This window comes from Acipenser ruthenus, chromosome 6 (genome assembly GCF_902713425.1).
Source record: "Acipenser ruthenus chromosome 6, fAciRut3.2 maternal haplotype, whole genome shotgun sequence".
Lineage (NCBI taxonomy): Eukaryota > Metazoa > Chordata > Actinopteri > Acipenseriformes > Acipenseridae > Acipenser > Acipenser ruthenus.
Window position 1 is genome coordinate 45448225 of NC_081194.1, and position 18964 is coordinate 45467188.

The window sequence follows — 18964 nt, forward strand, 5'->3', positions numbered from 1 at the left end:
TATATAATATACTATATATATATATATATATATATATATATATATTGTGAGGAAGCAGGTGGAGTGAGACAGCAGGGAGGGGGTTAAAACCTCCCTGCGAGAGAGAAAACATGTGTGGAATGCACATTTGTTTAGTTTAATTGTTTTGGTTTATTGTTTCATTGATTTGTTAATTGTTTTATTATTAATTATCCCCTGCACCTGGTAGCTATTGTTAAATTAAAACCAGGTGCAGGGTATTTAAGAGAGGCAGCTAGTCTGCTCAAGGCTGCTGAGGAGAAGGAGGCAGACGAGGTGCTCTGCTTCCCAGCAGTCAGAGAGAGAGAGAGAGAGAGAGAGAGAGAGAGAGAGAGAGAGAGAGAGAGAGAGAGAGAGAGAGAGAGAGAGAGAGAGAGAGAGAGAGAGAGAGAGAGAGAGAGAGAGAGAGAGAGAGAGAGAGAGAGCGAGCGAGAGCGAGAGCTAAACAGTAAGTGCGGTACTAAACTATTGTTTTGGGAGGACAGGGAAACGGCTTAGCCGTCCTGCGTTAGTTAGGTTCCTGCGTGTGTAGTTAGTGCTCGATAAGAGCTAGGTGTTTGTTTTGTGTTTTTGTTTGTTTTATTAAAAGTGCGCGTAAGCGCTGAACCGCCTATTTCTGTGTCTGGGTCAATTCTTAAAGGGGCAACGAACCCGTGTAAGGTGAAGTTCGTTTACATTTGGTACCAGAAGTGTGGGTGCCCCTACGACCCAGAAAATGGATTTTAAAGAATTGATCGCAATGATCAGTCGTAACACCGCTGTTCAGGAAGAACAGACAAAGAAGTGGAGACAGGAGTTGGGGCTACCGGATCCGGAGCCGACGGAGCTGGACCTGCTGCTCCAAAGGTGGGAGCAGGCAGGGGGTGCCACACTGACTCAAGTTCCAGAGCCCAGAGGAGAGAAGCCGCCGCTTCCGGAGCCCAGAGGGGAGGAGCCGCCGCTTCCGGAGCCCAAAGGGGAGGCGAAGAGCATACCTCCGCCACAGCCCCGACCACCACCCCTACAGTCCAGTTCGGCGCCGCTGCGTCCAGTCCCTCACCCCTTGCTCCGGGACACCCTGCCGGTCTTCCTGGACCTCCCTGTGCTGGACCTGGAGCCCAGGGGTCTGCAGCACTGGCCACAGCTCTGCCCCTGGTTACCTGCTCCGCTCTCCCCGAGCACCCAGACGTCGCTGGGCTGCTGCCAGACGTCGCTGTCGCTCCCCCTGTTCGCTGCTTCGCTCCCCCTGGGTGGTCGGACATCACTGCGCCAGTCCCCAGGGGAAGACCTGTGTCCACTGCGGCATCCTCCAGTGCCCCGGCCTACGCGTCGGTCGGCCATGTTAGCCCGGTGGGGTCCCGTGTCGCCGGTTTGCGGTCCCTTCCTGGCAGCGCCGAAAGGACCGACCCATCCTCAAGCCCGCCCGTGGAAGAGGGTGGCAATGGACATTGCTGGACTTGAGGCTGGGTGGTTGTGTTTTAGGGGAGGAGGTGGCCGTCTCGTGGCCTGTGTCTTGAAAAGACAAGGGGGGGGGGATGTGTGAGGAAGCAGGTGGAGTGAGACAGCAGGGAGGGGGTTAAAACCTCCCTGCGAGAGAGAAAACATGTGTGGAATGCACATTTGTTTAGTTTAATTGTTTTGGTTTATTGTTTCATTGATTTGTTAATTGTTTTATTATTAATTATCCCCTGCACCTGGTAGCTATTGTTAAATTAAAACCAGGTGCAGGGTATTTAAGAGAGGCAGCTAGTCTGCTCAAGGCTGCTGAGGAGAAGGAGGCAGACGAGGTGCTCTGCTTCCCAGCAGTCAGAGAGAGAGAGAGAGAGAGAGAGAGAGAGAGCGAGAGAGAGAGAGCGAGAGAGAGAGAGCGAGAGAGAGAGAGCGAGCGAGCGAGCGAGCTAAACAGTAAGTGCGGTACTAAACTGTTGTTTTGGGAGGACAGGGAAACGGCTTAGCCGTCCTGCGTTAGTTAGGTTCCTGCGTGTGTAGTTAGTGCTCGATAAGAGCTAGGTGTTTGTTTTGTGTTTTTGTTTGTTTTATTAAAAGTGCGCGTAAGCGCTGAACCGCCTATTTCTGTGTCTGGGTCAATTCTTAAAGGGGCAACGAACCCGTGTAAGGTGAAGTTCGTTTACAATATATATATATATATATATATATATAATTTGGTTGGTTACATGTGGATATCATTTGTCGCTCTCTCTAAAACTCCTCTTAGGCTGATTTTGTTTCCACACAGCTGCTAGGGGGTTGATTTGATAAACATATACTCCACTAGGATCAACCACAGCTGGATTTTGCTGGAACGTTTTACAGCACCAGGGAATTCCCCTGGAATTCATCAAACTCCTGTATAAAAGTGTACTGCTGTATCTTTACATTGTATTTTTGCAGTTTTAGCATGCATTCCCCATGGCTATACTGTGTATTTACCATAGGTTACCCAGGTTTGCAATGTTTAGTAATGTGCTTTACCATACCTCACTATTCTTTATCTATATCCTGCTCTCACTGTGCTTTATTGCACTTTATTAAATGGGTATTTTAAGTACTCTATTCTGATTGGTCAAAACAGGTCACATGGGGTGTTGATATTACAGCATATCACAATAGGTCGGCGCTTCTTTTCAAAAAGGGGCAAATCACTGGTAGATCTCCATACACCACTAGAATTTAGAAGAAAAAAAAGACGGCAGCCATTTTATCACAATACAAATAACCAGATTTGTGTAAATGTTGAACTTTTGTGAAACTGAAGTGTACTTGAAATTTTGAATGAGTCTGAATCGGACACCACTGACTAATTCAAGTAGTGAAAAAAAGCAAAAGTAAGTATTCAAATCAATTCAAAACTCTCCTTTCTGGCCGTTCTGCCCCTTTTCCCTGAACTCTGCAAGAACCACAGTATTTCGAGCATTTTGTTGGCCTTTTTTTGTAGCTTCCCCACATTGTCTAGATGGAAGACATTTCTGAGTCCTAGATCTTTTTCATAGATTCCTTCTTCAATTTCAGTGTCTCCCATATGGTATTATAATGGACATATTTATTGCCTGCATGGAGTACCTTACACTGTTCTGTATTAAATGTAATTTGCCATGTGTCTGCCCAGTTCTGAATGCTGTCATTTTGAGTGACTTTTGCTGCTGCAACGGTGTTTGCCACTCCTCCAATTTTTGTGTCATCTGCAAATTTAACAAGTTTGCTTATTATACCAGCATCTAAGTGATTAATGTAGATTAGGAAGAGCAGAGGACCTAATACTGATCCCTGTGGTACTCCACTGGTTACCTCGCTCCATTTTGAGGTTTCTCCTCTAATCAGTACTTTCTGTTTTCTACATGTTAACCACTCCCTAATCCATGTGCATGCATTTACTGTGTTCAGTTTGAGAATTAATCTTTCATGCAAGACTTTGTCAAAAGCTTTCTGGAAATCAAAATAAACCATGTCCTTTCCTAAAACCATGCTGACTGTCTCCCACGATACTGTTACCATATAGGTAATTTTCTATTTTGGATCTTATTATAGTTTCCATAAGTTTACATATAATACAAGTCAGGCTTATTGGTCTGTAGTTACGTGGTTCGGTTTTGTCTCCCTTTTTGTGGATTCTCCAGTCTGTCGGTACAACCCTTGTCTCGAGAGACTGTTGCATGCTCTTGGTTAGCGGTTTGTAAATAACTTCTTTCATTTCTTTGAGTACTATTGGGAGGATCTCATCCGGCCCAGGGGATTTGTTTATTTTAAGAGCTCCTTGTCCCTTTAACACTTCTTTCTGCCTCTGTTATGCTAAAGTTATTTAAAACTGGATAGGAACAGGTTGACATGCAGGGCATGTTGTCCGTATCCTCCTTTGTAAAAACTTGTGAAAAGTAATCATTTAATATATTTTTTTCAATTCATCTATAATGTTGCTATTTGTATCTCTTAGACATTTTACTTCCTCCTTGAATGTTCTTTTGCTGTTATAATATTGGCAAAAACTTTTCGGAATTGCCTGTCGTGCCTTTTCGCGTACCTGCTATACTTTTACTATGGTAAACATTTTTAAGGGCTGTTTGTAAAATTCTCCAATAAAATCCAGCTGAGGCTTATTCCGCTTTAGGGTTAGGTTGATAAAATTGACTTCTAAGACTAGTTACCAAAGCAGTTGAATTTTACTTTGTGAATTTAAAAAATATGTTTAGGAGAAAACATAAAACTTCAAGTTTGGGTGAGATAACTCACTTTGACACTAGGGAATCTAGGGGACCTAAACAGCTGGGTTTTACCAACAAAGAAATTACTTCCATAATTGATTTACATTAGCAAGTCCTCAGACTATGCATATCAGTAGATAGCATTAACATCTCTACTTAATGGTCTAATTGTCATTGACACATGAGGGCTGTGTACAGCAGTACTTCTGTGTTGGTGTTGCTACATTCCTTGCATGAGCAGTCACTAGTTTTCATTTTGCGGTACAAAAACACCCACTCAGAAATAACTTTCTGAACTGTGACTATTTAGTCGAAACAGAAGGTCAGACTGAATGTTTATGATCTCCTTAAGTCTCCTTAGTTAAGACAAACATGTACTAGAGTATTGCAGTATTTTTGACAGTCTTTATTTTTTTATTCGCTGTATGGATGCAGATCACTCACAATGGAGATCAAGTAGAGGCACCTACCCTGGCCTGCAAATATTAAAACCTGTGCATGGGGCATTTGTTAGCTGTTTTACCCACTTAGAACATGTTCTTACTAAATATCTCGGTATTCCTGAATATATAGTTGTCCAATCTTTAAATGCAAATTAGGAATGCATATCAACTAGGAATGTGGCGTCTGCATTACTGCCTGTACCAATCGTCACAGTCACCATTGCTTTTTTTAATTTTTTTATTTATTCTTTTTTTATTTATTAATTTTTTATAGAAAATTCTGAAGGAACTTACTCTGTATCCAGATTTCTCAAGTGCAGAACATGTGGTGGGCTGCAGTATTTCTGTGTATTTTCTTATTTGATGTCTAGACAGAGGAATTACTGTACCAAAAAGAAATAATCTAATAATGTGTCACCCTTCACATATGTGCTGCAAAATGTTGAGTTTTGAAGTGTTGCTCATTCCTTTTAACCCAAGTGGTTTGTATTTAAAAAAAAAAATAATAATAAATGATGTTCCCACAGGAAAAAGTGATCATTGCCGTGGCCTATGACTGTGTAGACAAGATGGTATACTGGACAGACATCACTAGCCCGTCTATCAACAAGGCCAGTCTGCAGGGAGGAGATGCCATCCCAGTCATTAGAACAGGTGGGTAGCTAAAACTTTAATTTTAATGTGCATTAAGTCTGCCGGAAACCCTGTGTGCAAAAAAAGCCATACCTTGTATAGTATTGAAATACACCTAAATGCACATTTTTACAATATGAACAGTACACAGAAATTCTCTGCAATGGGCTGTATTACATACAGTTTTAATGTAATAAACAAGCATGTTTTTACATGAGTGACTAATCAGAAATTAATGGTTGTTAACTTTTTGTATTTATTTATTTATTTGACATGCTATTGGGATTGTGAATTCTGGCTTAGTCTGTAGCAAGCATTACAGAAATACTGGAACACCAAACTAGCCCTCAAGAATTGGGGGGTGCCATGTGCCAAATAACATTTTATGTTCTATTTTTTATATAGAATAATGATTGGGTTTAAAAGTTGGGGTGTAGCAACAAATGTTTTTTTGGACTAGGTTACTTGTGAACTTTCGCGAGAGACTTTCAGCAATTTTTTTTTATTATTTGCTGCAAACTTTTTCATTTTCACTCTAAAAAGGTAGTTGTCTCACAAAAATCCTGTCCCTTTAGCAGTCATAGTGGGATGATTCACTGTATTTCTATTCTCTAGATCTGGAAAGTCCAGAAGGACTAGCTGTAGATCACCTGGGCCGTAACCTGTACTGGACGGACTCTATGCGGGACAGGATTGAAGTGGCCAAGCTGGACGGCAGTCAGAGGCGTGTGCTGTTTGACGATGACCTGGTGAACCCCAGAGCTATCATCACCGATTCAGCCAATGGGTGTGTGACTTTCCTTTTATCAAGGGGTTTCACTAAAGCTATTGGGTCAATTGAAATTTTGTGGAGATTGGTACCCAGAATGTATCTCTTTTATGTACTTTGTAGTGGTGCCTTGCCAGAGGAGGCATGATTTTAATACATTAACCACAATGATAAAACCACAATACTAAGGTTTTATACAAATCTGTATATAGAAATGTGTTTTTATGGCAGAGGTTCAGCTCTAATTTCAATAGTTTTTTTTTTTGTGTGACTTTGACCAGTGTCCACATAGAGAAATAGTGAGTAAATAACTTTTGTCTGGATAGAGTTGAGCTGGGTCCCACAGGTAAAGGACAGTGTCTTATGCAAGGAGATTTTCATTGCACTATTCAGGATATAGTACAGGGACTGTAGACTAGAGTATTCTTCATTGGTTTGTACAATGTGAAGCCTTTTGTATTCCACAGTTGTGTAAAGTAAACTGTGTATTGCAGTGGAGGCTCCATAGAGGAGACAAAGGAGGCAGTTCTGACCTTGTACACAATTTGTAGGTTCACAACGCCCTCTTTGGATTGGATAAAAACTCTTGTGACAAAAATATTATGGTTCAAGCCAGGACGGTGCCTGTATGTTTATTTTCACGGTGCTCTTGCACAGAGGACTGCCATTATTAAACTGTAAATAAAACAGTGACCAACAAAACAAATCCTAACTCCGTAACGGAGCGCTTACCTGTACTTTAAAACTAGTCCCTACCTCGCAGCCTGACGGCTACACTGTTTACCAGCTTTACAAACAAAAATCACTTTTCTTTTACCAACCTCCTATCTCTCCCAGTCCTTTCAACCACCACTTTCACCCCGTCATGGACAACACTTTTTCATATCCTTGCTAATATTGTTAATTTATTTTCCCTCCCAAGCCGTTTAACCCAAACCACACTATATTTCTGGGAGAAGGCTACGTATAATACGGGGACCTATACCGAGCATCAAAAGAAACGTATCAGTATTATAACACATTTATTTTTGAAAAAAAAGTAAGGTATATAAATGATGGACATTGACAATGTTTTTGGTTTCTTTTTAATCACTCGATCATTCATCCTTGACCATGACACGCTTGAGTGACTATGACTGAAGCATATGCACTTAATCACCTAATTAGTGAGACAGTTGATTGGACACTGGATATGGAGTAATTTCAGCTGTTGAATTGCAAGCTTGAATAAAAGCAATAAAGAAAATCATAGAAAAGAAACAATATGCCACGTCTGTCAAGAGAGCAGCGCCTTCGTGCAATCGGCATGTTGGAGACTGGACTAGGGCAGCGTACTGTGGCTTGCCGTCTTGGGTGCTCACACCCAGCAATTTCAAACCTGACGAGACCGTATAACCAGACACACTGTTAATGACAGGCCATGAACTGGGAGACCAAAAGTCAACACCTGCCCAAGATCGACAGGTCATTTTGCAGCACCTTCGTGATGTCAGTTGTTAATTAGCACAATAAAAAGTCACTGCACCTGCTTTAAATTACATCTAGTGAATTTTATCCAAATATAAGTGATAAGTTTCTTTTGATGCTCAGTGTATATATATATATCTGCCCTCCATGACTGCCACTATATATATATATATATATATATATATATATATATATATATATATATATATATATATATATATATATATAAAAATGCTGTGTAGCGTTATAATTAGGTCTTCTGTTTTCCAGCATTTAAAAAAAAAATAAAAAAATCGGCAGGTATTTATCTGCACTTATTTTCAGGACCATGAAACAGGTAAAAATTGGTTAAAACAACCCTCCTACCCATGTTCCACAACAGAAACTGGTAAAAACCGGTATACATAAACAACTCAAACAGTAATGTAATATTAAAAGTACTAAGATCAATAAAACAAAACATATTATATTCACAGCTTGTGACACTTTGGTTTCAGGCAAGTAAATGCCTTCTACTAAGCCAGGCCAAATGAAGAAATCGTAGAAAACAAATGCTGCACTGCACAGTCAGTTTGTCAGCTCCATAGAAATTAACTTTGTACATCCAACTTAAAAAAGAAACGTCCAACTTCAAAACATCAAAATTCTCTTTTTACCAACACAGTTTTAAAATTAATAGTCTGCTTTGATTGTAGAAAATGCACACATATTTTTCCAAGCTGGCAGCAGACATTGAGGATTGTTCTGGATGTTACAGAAAATGTAGAAGTGTGTGTAACAACAACAAACTGATAGGAACTGACGCGGGAAGCCTTCTCGCGCGCATTCTTTCTCAGCAGGGAATGTTGGGAAATAGAGTTCAAAATAAAAACAAGTGGAGATACTGCTTTGATAAAATAAATGCTGGTAACTTGAACGTTAAATTCGGCAGGTATTTATTGGCAAAAATCGTTTCATTTTGTAATATAATAAACTTCAATAAAACTAAAAAATTGTCTAAAATGCAAGAAAAAAAGACATTTTAACCAAAACCCTGGATTCAACATTCCTATATTAACTGCAGTACTGGCTCCTCAGAGGAGGCAAGTCTCTGTTATAAACTCCTATCTGCTATGAACCTCTTTACTAGCAGTAGCAGATCACGTGATCTGAGCATGGGTTTTAATTGGAGGAGCCCAGAGTTTTTTTCTTCAGAGGAGACAAGCCTCCATCACAAACTCTTATGTCTATAACCACAGTACTAGCAATGACAGGTGATGTAGTCTGAGCCCTGGTTTTAACTGGAGGAGCAACTCATACCCTCCCGCCCCCTGCTGAAGCACTGCTACTGTCTGCTCGATTATGAGTGAAGTGTTGAATAATAGAAACTTTTTAAAAGCGACCAGAACAAAAAAAAACACCAGAACGGTAGAACAAATTTAAGAACTTGACAGAAAGTTAAATACGAAGCCTGCATGTTGTTGACATGCGTGGATGACACACGTTGTAGTTTTTGTACTCATTTCTGCTGATTGGAAACACCTTTCAGTGCGTACCAGATAAACTAATATTCCCAGAAGACACTGCGCACCCATATGCCTATTACATTGTGACAGCTGGAGTGTCAGTAAAGTGAGTATATTTTAAAAGTTTCATGTAACGATATGACTTCCTTTCTAAATGCTTGTGGTGTTTTTTTCTTTGTTGGTGTTTGTTGGAAGTTGTATTTATATTATTTTAGCCCTTCCCCAGCAGTGTTTGTTTATTTTCCCCAGCGCAGGTAAACTCTTTCACTTTCTTTTCGCCTGTACGGTATATCATTATTATGTTGGTCATTTATTTAAGTTTAGCAAATGTTTGATTTTTGTCTGCCTTTCTCCTCCTGTAACAGCTTTGTTTAGAAAATATTTTATGCAACGTGTGTAGTGACGTGGTCTTGAAATCGAAACGGTATATCAATGTTGTATACAGTACATTTTTAAACATATACTGGCAGTGTGTATCAGTTAAGTTTATTATAATAAACTATGATGGGCTATTGTTTTCTTTTCTCTGTTGGCTAGTGGAGAAAATGCGTTTAACAGCCAGACTGGAGTACACCTGTTTAGACTGCACTTGTAAATCTATTGATCTGGACTTCCCTGACCTAAGCCCCACATCACTGGACCTTCAGCTAATGCACTGTCCTTGCACTATTGCACTACTGTTATGTTATTGTAGATATAACTTGTTGTAATCCTAACTTGTTGCATCCTATTTCATATTGTATTTTAGTAGTATTATTTGCACTTACTGTAAACTATACAGTATTTAAATATGAATCTTGCATTGTAACCCTGCAAGTCACCTTTTAATAATAATATGAAATGTGTTGATAGTCCGAATACAATAATAAGATTCTACTGCTGCTGGGAGCTTAAGGGGACCCTAAGCCCTCTGCCTTTTTTCTGCCTCTCCATTTATTTTGGCCACCAGCCACCACTGGTACATTGCTGGATCCTGCATCATTTTAATAAAATGAAATCCCTGTACTAACCACCTGCTAACCACATTACCTAAGCATATTGAGCCTGTACATCTTATATTGACAACTTAATACAACTAAAGTGTCGTTTTTTATTTCAATGGGTGTAAAATATCTGAATTATCTTAACTATTGTAATATACTGTTCTTGTTATTTAGATTCACTTTGTATAATTTTCTTTTCACGGCAGTTATTTCATAAATGTGGGTTGTTTTTGACTATGCTCACAAATAAATAAACAAAGATCTCCATAAATGTCCAGTACCCCATACCTTGATGAATATATCATTGTTGGCAGTATTATGACTTCTGATTGCTTTTCCAACAGTCACCTGTATTGGACTGACTGGAACAGGGAGGCCCCCAAGATTGAAACATCTTACATGGATGGTACAAACAGAAGGATTCTGGTGAAGGATGACCTGGGCCTGCCCAACGGTTTGACATATGATTCTCACTCTTCACAACTCTGCTGGGCTGATGCAGGTATGTTGGTGCAACCATGGTGGAGGGGTGGGGCCTGAGTTAGTTAAACACTGATTGAAATACATGTGTGTATTTGTTTAAGATGCTTATTTCGGGGGCTCCCGAGTGGCGGATCCAGTAAAAGCACTTGCGTAGAGTGCCGGATGCGCCCTATAGTCTGGACGTCGCGAGTTCGAGTCCAGGCTATTCCTTTGCCGACCGAGGACGGGAGCTCCCAGGGGGCGGCGCTCAATTGTCCGAGCGTCGCCCGGGGGGAGGGAGGACTAGGTCGGCCTGGGTGTCCTCGGCTCACCGCGCACCAGCGACCCCTGTAGTCTGGCCGGGCGCCTGCCGCTTGCCTGTAAGCTGCCCGAGAGCTGCGTTGTCCTCCGACGCTGTAGCTCTTGGGTGGCTGCATGGTGAGTCTGCAGTGTGAAAAAAAGCAGTCAGCTGACGGCACACGCTTCGTAGGACAGTGTGTGTTCGTCTTCGCCCTCCCGAGTCAGCGCAGGGGTGGTAGCGGTGAGCTGAGCATACTAAAATAATTGGCCATTCCAAATTGGGAGAAAATAATAAAAATAATTGGCAACGACTAAATTTATAAAAAAAAAAAAAAAAAAAAAAGATACTTATCTTCATTTTATCTCCATTCTACTCAGCATTTTGAAATGGTTAGAAAAAGTAAATGCAGTCATTCTTAGATGATATAACTGAATTGAATTTAAATCAAGGGAAGTAATGTTAAAACTCTACAATGCATTAGTAAGACCTCACCTAGAATATTGTGTTCAGTTCTGGTCACCTCGTTACAAAAAGGATATTGCTGCTCTAGAAAGAGTGCAAAGAAGAGCAACCAGAATTATCCCAGGTTTAAAAGGCATGTCATATGCAGACAGGCTAAAAGAATTGAATCTATTCAGTCTTGAACAAAGAAGACTACGCGGCGATCTGATTCAAACATTCAAAATCCTAAAAGGTATAGACAATGTCAACCCGGGGGACTTCTTTGACTTGAAAAAAGAAAAAAGGACCAGGGGTCACAAATGGAGATTAGATAAAGGGGCATTCAGAACAGAAAATAGGAGGCACTTTTTTACACAGAGAATTGTGAGGGTCTGGAACCAACTCCCCAGTAATGTTGTTGAAGCTGACACCCTGGGATCCTTCAAGATGCTGCTTGATGAGGTTCTGGGATCAATAAGCTACTAACAACCAAACGAGCAAGATGGGCTGAATGGCCTCCTCTCGTTTGTAAACTTTCTTATGTTCTTATGTTCTAACTCGCAACAAGCCAGTACCAAAACTTTTTCAGCTGTTCTCTTCAGTACAGTCATTATTCTTCGAAGCCCAATGGAGAAATCATAACATTTCTCTTGATAAAAAGAGACATTCCCATTTTTTGTTGCAGGCACTCGACGGGTGGAGTGCATTAACCCAAACCAGACAGGCCGCAGAAAAATCCTTGAAGGAATCCAGTATCCCTTCGGAATTACAAGCTATGGGAGGAATTTGTACTACACTGACTGGAGGAGGTACATGCTTTTTCTGTGATCTTTAAAGAGGGTTTCAGTTTCTTATTACATTGCTTCGCTGCCTTATATGTATATTACAATTGAATCTACAATGGGGAACTGTACTCTTTATTATTTAGATTTTTTTGATGGTGAAAATATATATTTTTTTATACTTCACAGTATTCTTCTTTAATTCCTAGTCGTACATGTGTTAAACATGTTGTATATGTGAACTTCTGTTGGGCTTTGTCACAAAGATGGCTTTGTGGTGATGTCAGACCAGGAAATGGACGCACACAGTACTACAGGGTATGAAGCGCTGAGGCGCTTATTTATTAATTAAATAAACAATATAAAAGATTTAAATAAAAACACTTTACAGAAACTAAAAGGCACGATGGCCAAAACAAACAGACAACACACAAAACACTAAACAAACAACTATCATGCTGGTTTAAAGCCAGCACGAGTAGCAATTGTTATATTTTTCTAGATCTTAGTTCTTACTTTCTCACTCTCTCGTTCCACCTCTGAAAACCGTGCCTCTTTTTTATACAGCTGTGCCGGGACTCGATTGCATGTTAATCATTCAAATCGAGTCCAGGCACAGTCTGCACATGAACTTGGGCAGGGAAAGTAATTAACCCTTCCCTGCCGACTTTAAACACCCATGCCCAAATACATATATACATTTTAAATCATAATACACAACACAAAACATAAAATATGCACAGGGGCAGGTGTACCCCGCCACAGGTTTCCGGTAACATTTACAAATATTTGTAAACATGGGAAGCCCTATTGAGGAGTTCTGTAGGACTACTTCATTTCAAATAGTACAGTGTACTACACTGCATTGTCACAAAGTATGCAAAGAGAACAAAGCTTTCATTGTTGCTGCAATAAAGAAACCTGCAATGGTGTAGAGGAGATGAATGCATTCGTTCATAAACTTTCATGCTCAAATTGAGTTCAACACCGGGGCAAGCATCATGTACGTGAAAAGCATATAGAACACTTGTTTCTGTTTCTCTATTCCCATTTCTCTGAAACGATTTGCTAGTTTCAAAATACAGCTGTGTGGGCTTTGGGCTTTGGTTTATCAGGATGTTTCCCATGGAACGCCTCTTCCACCATGGTTAAAATGCTTCCTGTATTACGGCTTTACTCCCACCATGCCTTTTATATATGTTCATGCACCACACATAGTTGTCTATTAAATATACGTGCATCACTCTCTTCAGCCTCGGGTAGTAGTATTCTGTTTCTTTCTTTATAACAGCAATATACTGTTACACAAAAGGCTTTGTGGCACTTGATTTTAGCTAGACTAGTTAGCCATGGGCATGTGTGCAGGTTTCTCATAAGTCTGACGGCATGATCATTTTACTGTCGTGGCATATACCGTATTTACTCAAATTTAAGTCGCACTTTTGTGGCCAAAATAAAAGTTAAAATTTGGGGGAAGCGACTTGGATTCAATGTTTTTAGTTAGGGTACCAATTTACATTTGCACATGTCAATTATTCTGGTGCGCTTGAACTAAGACCAATTGTACACAGTACTGTCCACTACAGATATTACTCTTAGTACTGTACTGGTATATTAAAATGGCTGCACAGTGAACTTCATGAACATTTGTTAATGCAGCTTTTAAAAGAAAAGTTTGCTGAAGAAAGGAGAAACTGCGGCATCTGAGATGTGTCAGAAGATGGAGACGCAATCGAAAGGCTATGTAATACTATAATATTACCAGTATAGTACTTGTTGAAATGATCAACGCGGGTCCGGCTTCAAAATGAACAATCATGTATTTATATATTTATGCACATTATTGATATACATCTATTTGAGTTGTTTTATTAATGTGTATCTGTAATACATTGCCTTATTCCAAAATGTTAAATAAAATGACATTGAAATACAGCTTTATCAAATGGCATAGAAGCTAAATGACTTTAATTCACCTCCTATTAATTCAGTATGCTAGCCCTTGACAGGACTCGTTCAAGACAGCTTTGAGGGCCACTGAGCTAGGAAATGTATAATTATGAACTTCTCCAGTACCAGTTAATGGGGGATAGGTTATTCTGTCAGACTCCTACTCGCAAACAAGACTTAAAAGTTACTAATAATTTAGAATTAAAAAGTACTAAAGAATCTCAAAAATCTCAAAAGAAGTTAAACTTTTTGTCTGAAAGCTTCAGAACAATCCCATCTTGATGAAGCGCTTTATAATTTTTATCATATAACTAAACTTTCAGTAAACCACTATCTGATGACGTTCTTCGTTCTTCAGTTTCAGCAGTGTTTTGTTAGTGAGTTTAAAGCTTTGTGAAAGGTCAGGCCTCGTAAAATCTACCAGCTGCTTGTGATTATTTGGACGTTTTAAGGGTAACTTAAAACATCTGTGTATATAATGACTATGAATGGCATGTTCTTGTCCAAGATGAATGAGTGGGTATGAATATCCATAAATTGACCAAGAGCAAAATAGTGGAATTACAAGTTTTGTAGCAGTTCCTAATAATCTGACTGCCTTTCGTCACCCTGGCTACAAACTACAAAAGCAAAAGTGTTTAAATTTTTTTTTTTCCCCTTAGTATTTTTATTTTCTTTCTCTTAACTGTTTGACTAAATGTACATGCTTTTTAAATATATGTCCCCTGCTGTACTGTGCTTATATTTCAGTAAAATTTGTGTTGGTCTGTTTAGAAATGAAACTGAGGATAAGGAGGAGGAGGGGCGCTTTGATAGAGGTTTATATGAACATGCAGAAGGATGTATTTTTGTATTTATTTTTTGGTTAAATGTATTATCAGTAACACCACTTTGTACAGAGTAACACTGAAATAACATTCCGATAACTAAGGAATTGAAGCTTAATGAAAATAATGGCCCACACGATCCAGATAAGCAGCATGCTGGGTGTTTTATGCACTGAATGAAAAAATATGAGCTACATACAATGTTTAATGCGTAAATAATCTGCATAGCAATTTTACTGCACAGCTTGAGTTCACATGTTATCAATCTTCTTGTACTTCAGTGGTGCCCAGAGTTTCAATGGTCAATTGTGAATATACTGCATGTGGTAGCTAAAGAATGGATTATAGAATTGCTGGGACAGCTTATTGTAACTTGCCTGGGAATTGCCAGAAACACATGACCAATAAGTTGCAAAAAATAAATAAACGTATGGTTGAATCCACTCACTTGCAATGCGTCTTTGTGACTGGTCAGTTGCAATGCGTGTTTGTGACTGGTCACTTGCAATGCGTGTTTGTGACTGGTCAGTTGCAATGCGTGTTTGTGACTGGTCACTTGTAATGCGTGTTTGTGACTGGTGAATATGCGACTGGGTTCTTGACCCACAGGATAAATTGGCGCCATTTTAATCCCCCTCAAGCTAACCTACCAATGTACCTATCTGTCAGCTGAATTTTTGGAAGGTAAATCCATATACTAGATACGATACTCTGTTTTTAGACAGAGTCGGGATGTTTTATATTGCTATAGAAAGGGGATTAATAAGGAATACAGTATTGTTTCTTTATTTACATTAGTGCAGTATCGGTATAAGTTTATATATATATATATATATATATATATATATATATATATTGGACATTTATTTTTTGTTTTAAATGTTCAGGGAGCGTGTCTGTCGACTTGGAAAGGGGCAGCACAAGAGACTGAGAAAGAAACATTTACAGAAAACAACTATAAAAAACTGGAACAGCCTAGTACTAGTGGGAGGAGACTCGAACATACTAGCAAACTACATCGAGAAACAACTTTGCTGACTATAATATTATTAAAGCAGGACTAAATGGGAAAGCCATATTTACAGTATTTATTGAAAGTACTCACGACTCATTTTACTCACCCTAAATACATTTTACACACAGTGTCTAAATTGGAGAGTAAATTACTCAATGACCCAAAACCTTATCTGGAGCGCTGATGGCCACAAATTAATTCTAATGGAATGTTACAGGAATACTGGCTATTTCATTAGAATTAATACATATCTCCAGCCAATTAAATAAACAGGTGTGGTGGCCTTCACCCAGCTCATCATAGAGGTATTCTCATTACACTAGCAGAATCCATAGAAACAGAATGATCTTTAAAAGCTTTAGTTTATTCATCTTCTCATGCATTTTACTGTTTCTTAATTTTCCATCAGGGATGCCATTATAGCAGCTGACCGCACTGTTGGAAAGGAGAATGATGAGTTCCAGCCTCAGAAACGGTCCAGGCTGTATGGGATCACCACAGCCTATGCACAGTGTCCTCAAGGTACAGTACACCTTACAGTATACCTTGTAATTGTTTTTGCATATGGAAGTTGTTCCAATCCTTTTCAAAGATGGTGTTCACAAACTGCTACTGTACCAGCAAGTGACCAAAAACATACATATTTATTCCACAATCCGCTCAAGAACAGGTACTATAGATATCGTAAAGACAATTCCACTCACAAACAATAGTTTTTAACATGGAAACAAACTTTTCTTTTGGGTAAAATTGACTTCAGAACTTTCAGACTATATTAATTAAATAGAAATTCCAGGCCAACATTATTGGTTGATAATGGACCTGAAAATATACAGTGCATAAAATTTGTGTGACCATTTGGGATTGACTCATGGACCACGAGAGGTTTGGAACATCCGAGTTGTGATATTGCAGGTCTTATGTACCCAAGACCTCTTTGAGATTTTACATCACAATTATATTATGCTAAATCTGAATTCAGAAATCAGCACTCCTGTGTGGTTTTGGTAGGGCACCACTCTGCATTTAATTTTATGAGCCAAATTTGCATTTCAGTCAATCAATTTTATTTGTATATAGCACCTTTCCTGTATAACATCTCAAAGTGCTGTACATAGCATAAACTACATCAGCATTGTTAATAAAATTCCATCCGATACATTAAGATACATTAAAAAAAAAACACATTAGAAACAGCATTTAAAAACAAAGCCATTACAATATATAAACACATTAGAAACATCCATTAGCGTAGCTGACGCCCGGGGACATAAAAATGCAATAAAATATGAAGGACCAGATTGAGTGATCAATGGTATCAAAGGCAGCAGTGATATCCAAAAGAACACATGATGATAGTTTACCATTATCTGCGCTGATCAATAGTTAATTGACTTTAACATATTGTTTTGTTTCATCTACAGGTCAAAACTACTGTACTGTAAACAATGGAGGGTGCACGCATTTGTGTCTAGCGACCCCTACAGGCCGATCTTGTCGTTGCCCTGACAACGTAGTGGGAGTGGGATGTGTGGAGCGAGACATTGGATATTAAATCAAGAAAAATTTCACCTTCAGGGCCTCTTAAAGCTGGTGCTATCAGTTGGTGCTATCAGAAAACACCACATGTTAGCTATAGTTACTCAAAATGTCACAGAGCACCAGTGACGCAACAGTGTTTTAAATGTTTTATTATGTTACAACACCTTTTTTTTTAATTTTAAGGTTTGTTTTTATTCCTCTTTGCCCTTTTATTATTAATCAGGTTAAAAAATAAATAAAGAAATGTAAATAAAAACAAATAACAGAAATATTTGAAATGCTAAATTTTTGTGGTGTTTTTAGCTGTAATGCTCCTCACGGCGGATGTCATTTCATAGACGTATCAGGTATTACTGTGAAGTTTACAATATGTACAATTCTTTAGTAATATGTGAATCAAAGTCGGGTAATGAACACAGAGATAAGCAGCTGTATATCTGCATCCACCGTGACCACAGCTGTTTGAACTTCAGTGCTTTTGGACAGTGAGCGGTCCGTTTGAATGCATGGGACCATGTGTTGAACTGTTGTTTGAAGGATTTCACATTGTCAGTAAATGCAGTTGGTGTAACTGAGAAGTTTACATTCTGTACAGCTATCAAATAAACCGATTTTTTACAATGTTTGTTTTGTGCTATTTCTATTTCTGAGGATTCTCATCTTTTAAACAATATTTATCACATCACAGCATACTGATCAAATAAGTCATTTAAGACATGGTGCTCATTTAAAAATTACATAAAAATAAGGACAGTTGCACAAGCGAGCCTACATATGATCCAATAAACAAAACTGTGGCAATCCGTGTTTTTTTTAGTTAACTGTAACGATAATGAAAATGTCTATTAACGAACATAAATCATATCCGTTAATAGTAACTATAACTAAAAAATAATGTAAAACGATAACGAAATAGTAACTAAAAAAAACAAACATTACGTTATAGTTAGGCTACTTTTCCATTGTAATCGGTAAAGCTCGTTAAACATCGAATTCCCCAAAAATATGAGTTTGACTGAAATAAATTTATATAGAATAAAACGTGTGTAAATCCACTCGCTATTTTAATTTTTTTTACCAAAAACAATCATTTAGAAATCATCTCTAGTTTGTGTATTTTTTATACTTGCTGTTTCTGTCCTGTCTCCGTTCTGCTCTGAATGGCTAGATGTCACTGTCATTTCATCCTGTACGTAAGCTTATGCTATAGGTATACGGTGACAGTTACTAGTTTGTTTTGAAAATGAGGCGCAAGAGGAAAACACTTAAAGGAGTAGCGTACATTGAGGCAGCGGTAAAAATCAGCTAGGTACATTTAAAAAAAGTACAAAAATATTTTGCCCACTTACATTTTTAAGACTGGCATATAATCAACATGTTTTCATATTACTATCATTTATTTGCCATTTTTTTTGTAACATTATTATGATCTTAGGCTGTATATAAATTTGACAGCCAGGGAGGGTATTTAAACTTCGCGCCAAACAGACATGTTCACTTCTCGTTCTCATTGGTCAGTTTCCCTCGTTACGCCGCGTGTAGCTCCAGAATTGGATCCAACATCCGACTCCAGTGAATTCGGATCTGATCCCATTTTTTGTTCTCGTTAGTGCAACTAGCCCCTGGAGCAGCGGGTGTTCCCCTATATTAT

The 18964-nt window shown here is 38.9% G+C and overlaps 1 protein-coding gene across 2 annotated transcripts in view; it reads left to right on the forward strand.

Moving 5' to 3' along the window:
* Positions 1–17934, forward strand: part of nid1a (nidogen 1a) — a 62750-nt gene extending 44816 nt beyond the window's left edge. For both annotated transcript variants that reach the window (XM_059025431.1, XM_059025432.1), the window contains 6 exons: positions 5164–5290; positions 5885–6056; positions 10338–10495; positions 11883–12006; positions 16181–16293; positions 17196–17934. In XM_059025431.1, the coding sequence (XP_058881414.1) occupies positions 5164–5290; positions 5885–6056; positions 10338–10495; positions 11883–12006; positions 16181–16293; positions 17196–17326 (825 nt within the window). In that variant the 3' untranslated portion in view covers positions 17327–17934. The remainder of the gene's footprint in view (positions 1–5163; positions 5291–5884; positions 6057–10337; positions 10496–11882; positions 12007–16180; positions 16294–17195) is intronic.
* Positions 17935–18964: the final 1030 nt, after the last annotated feature.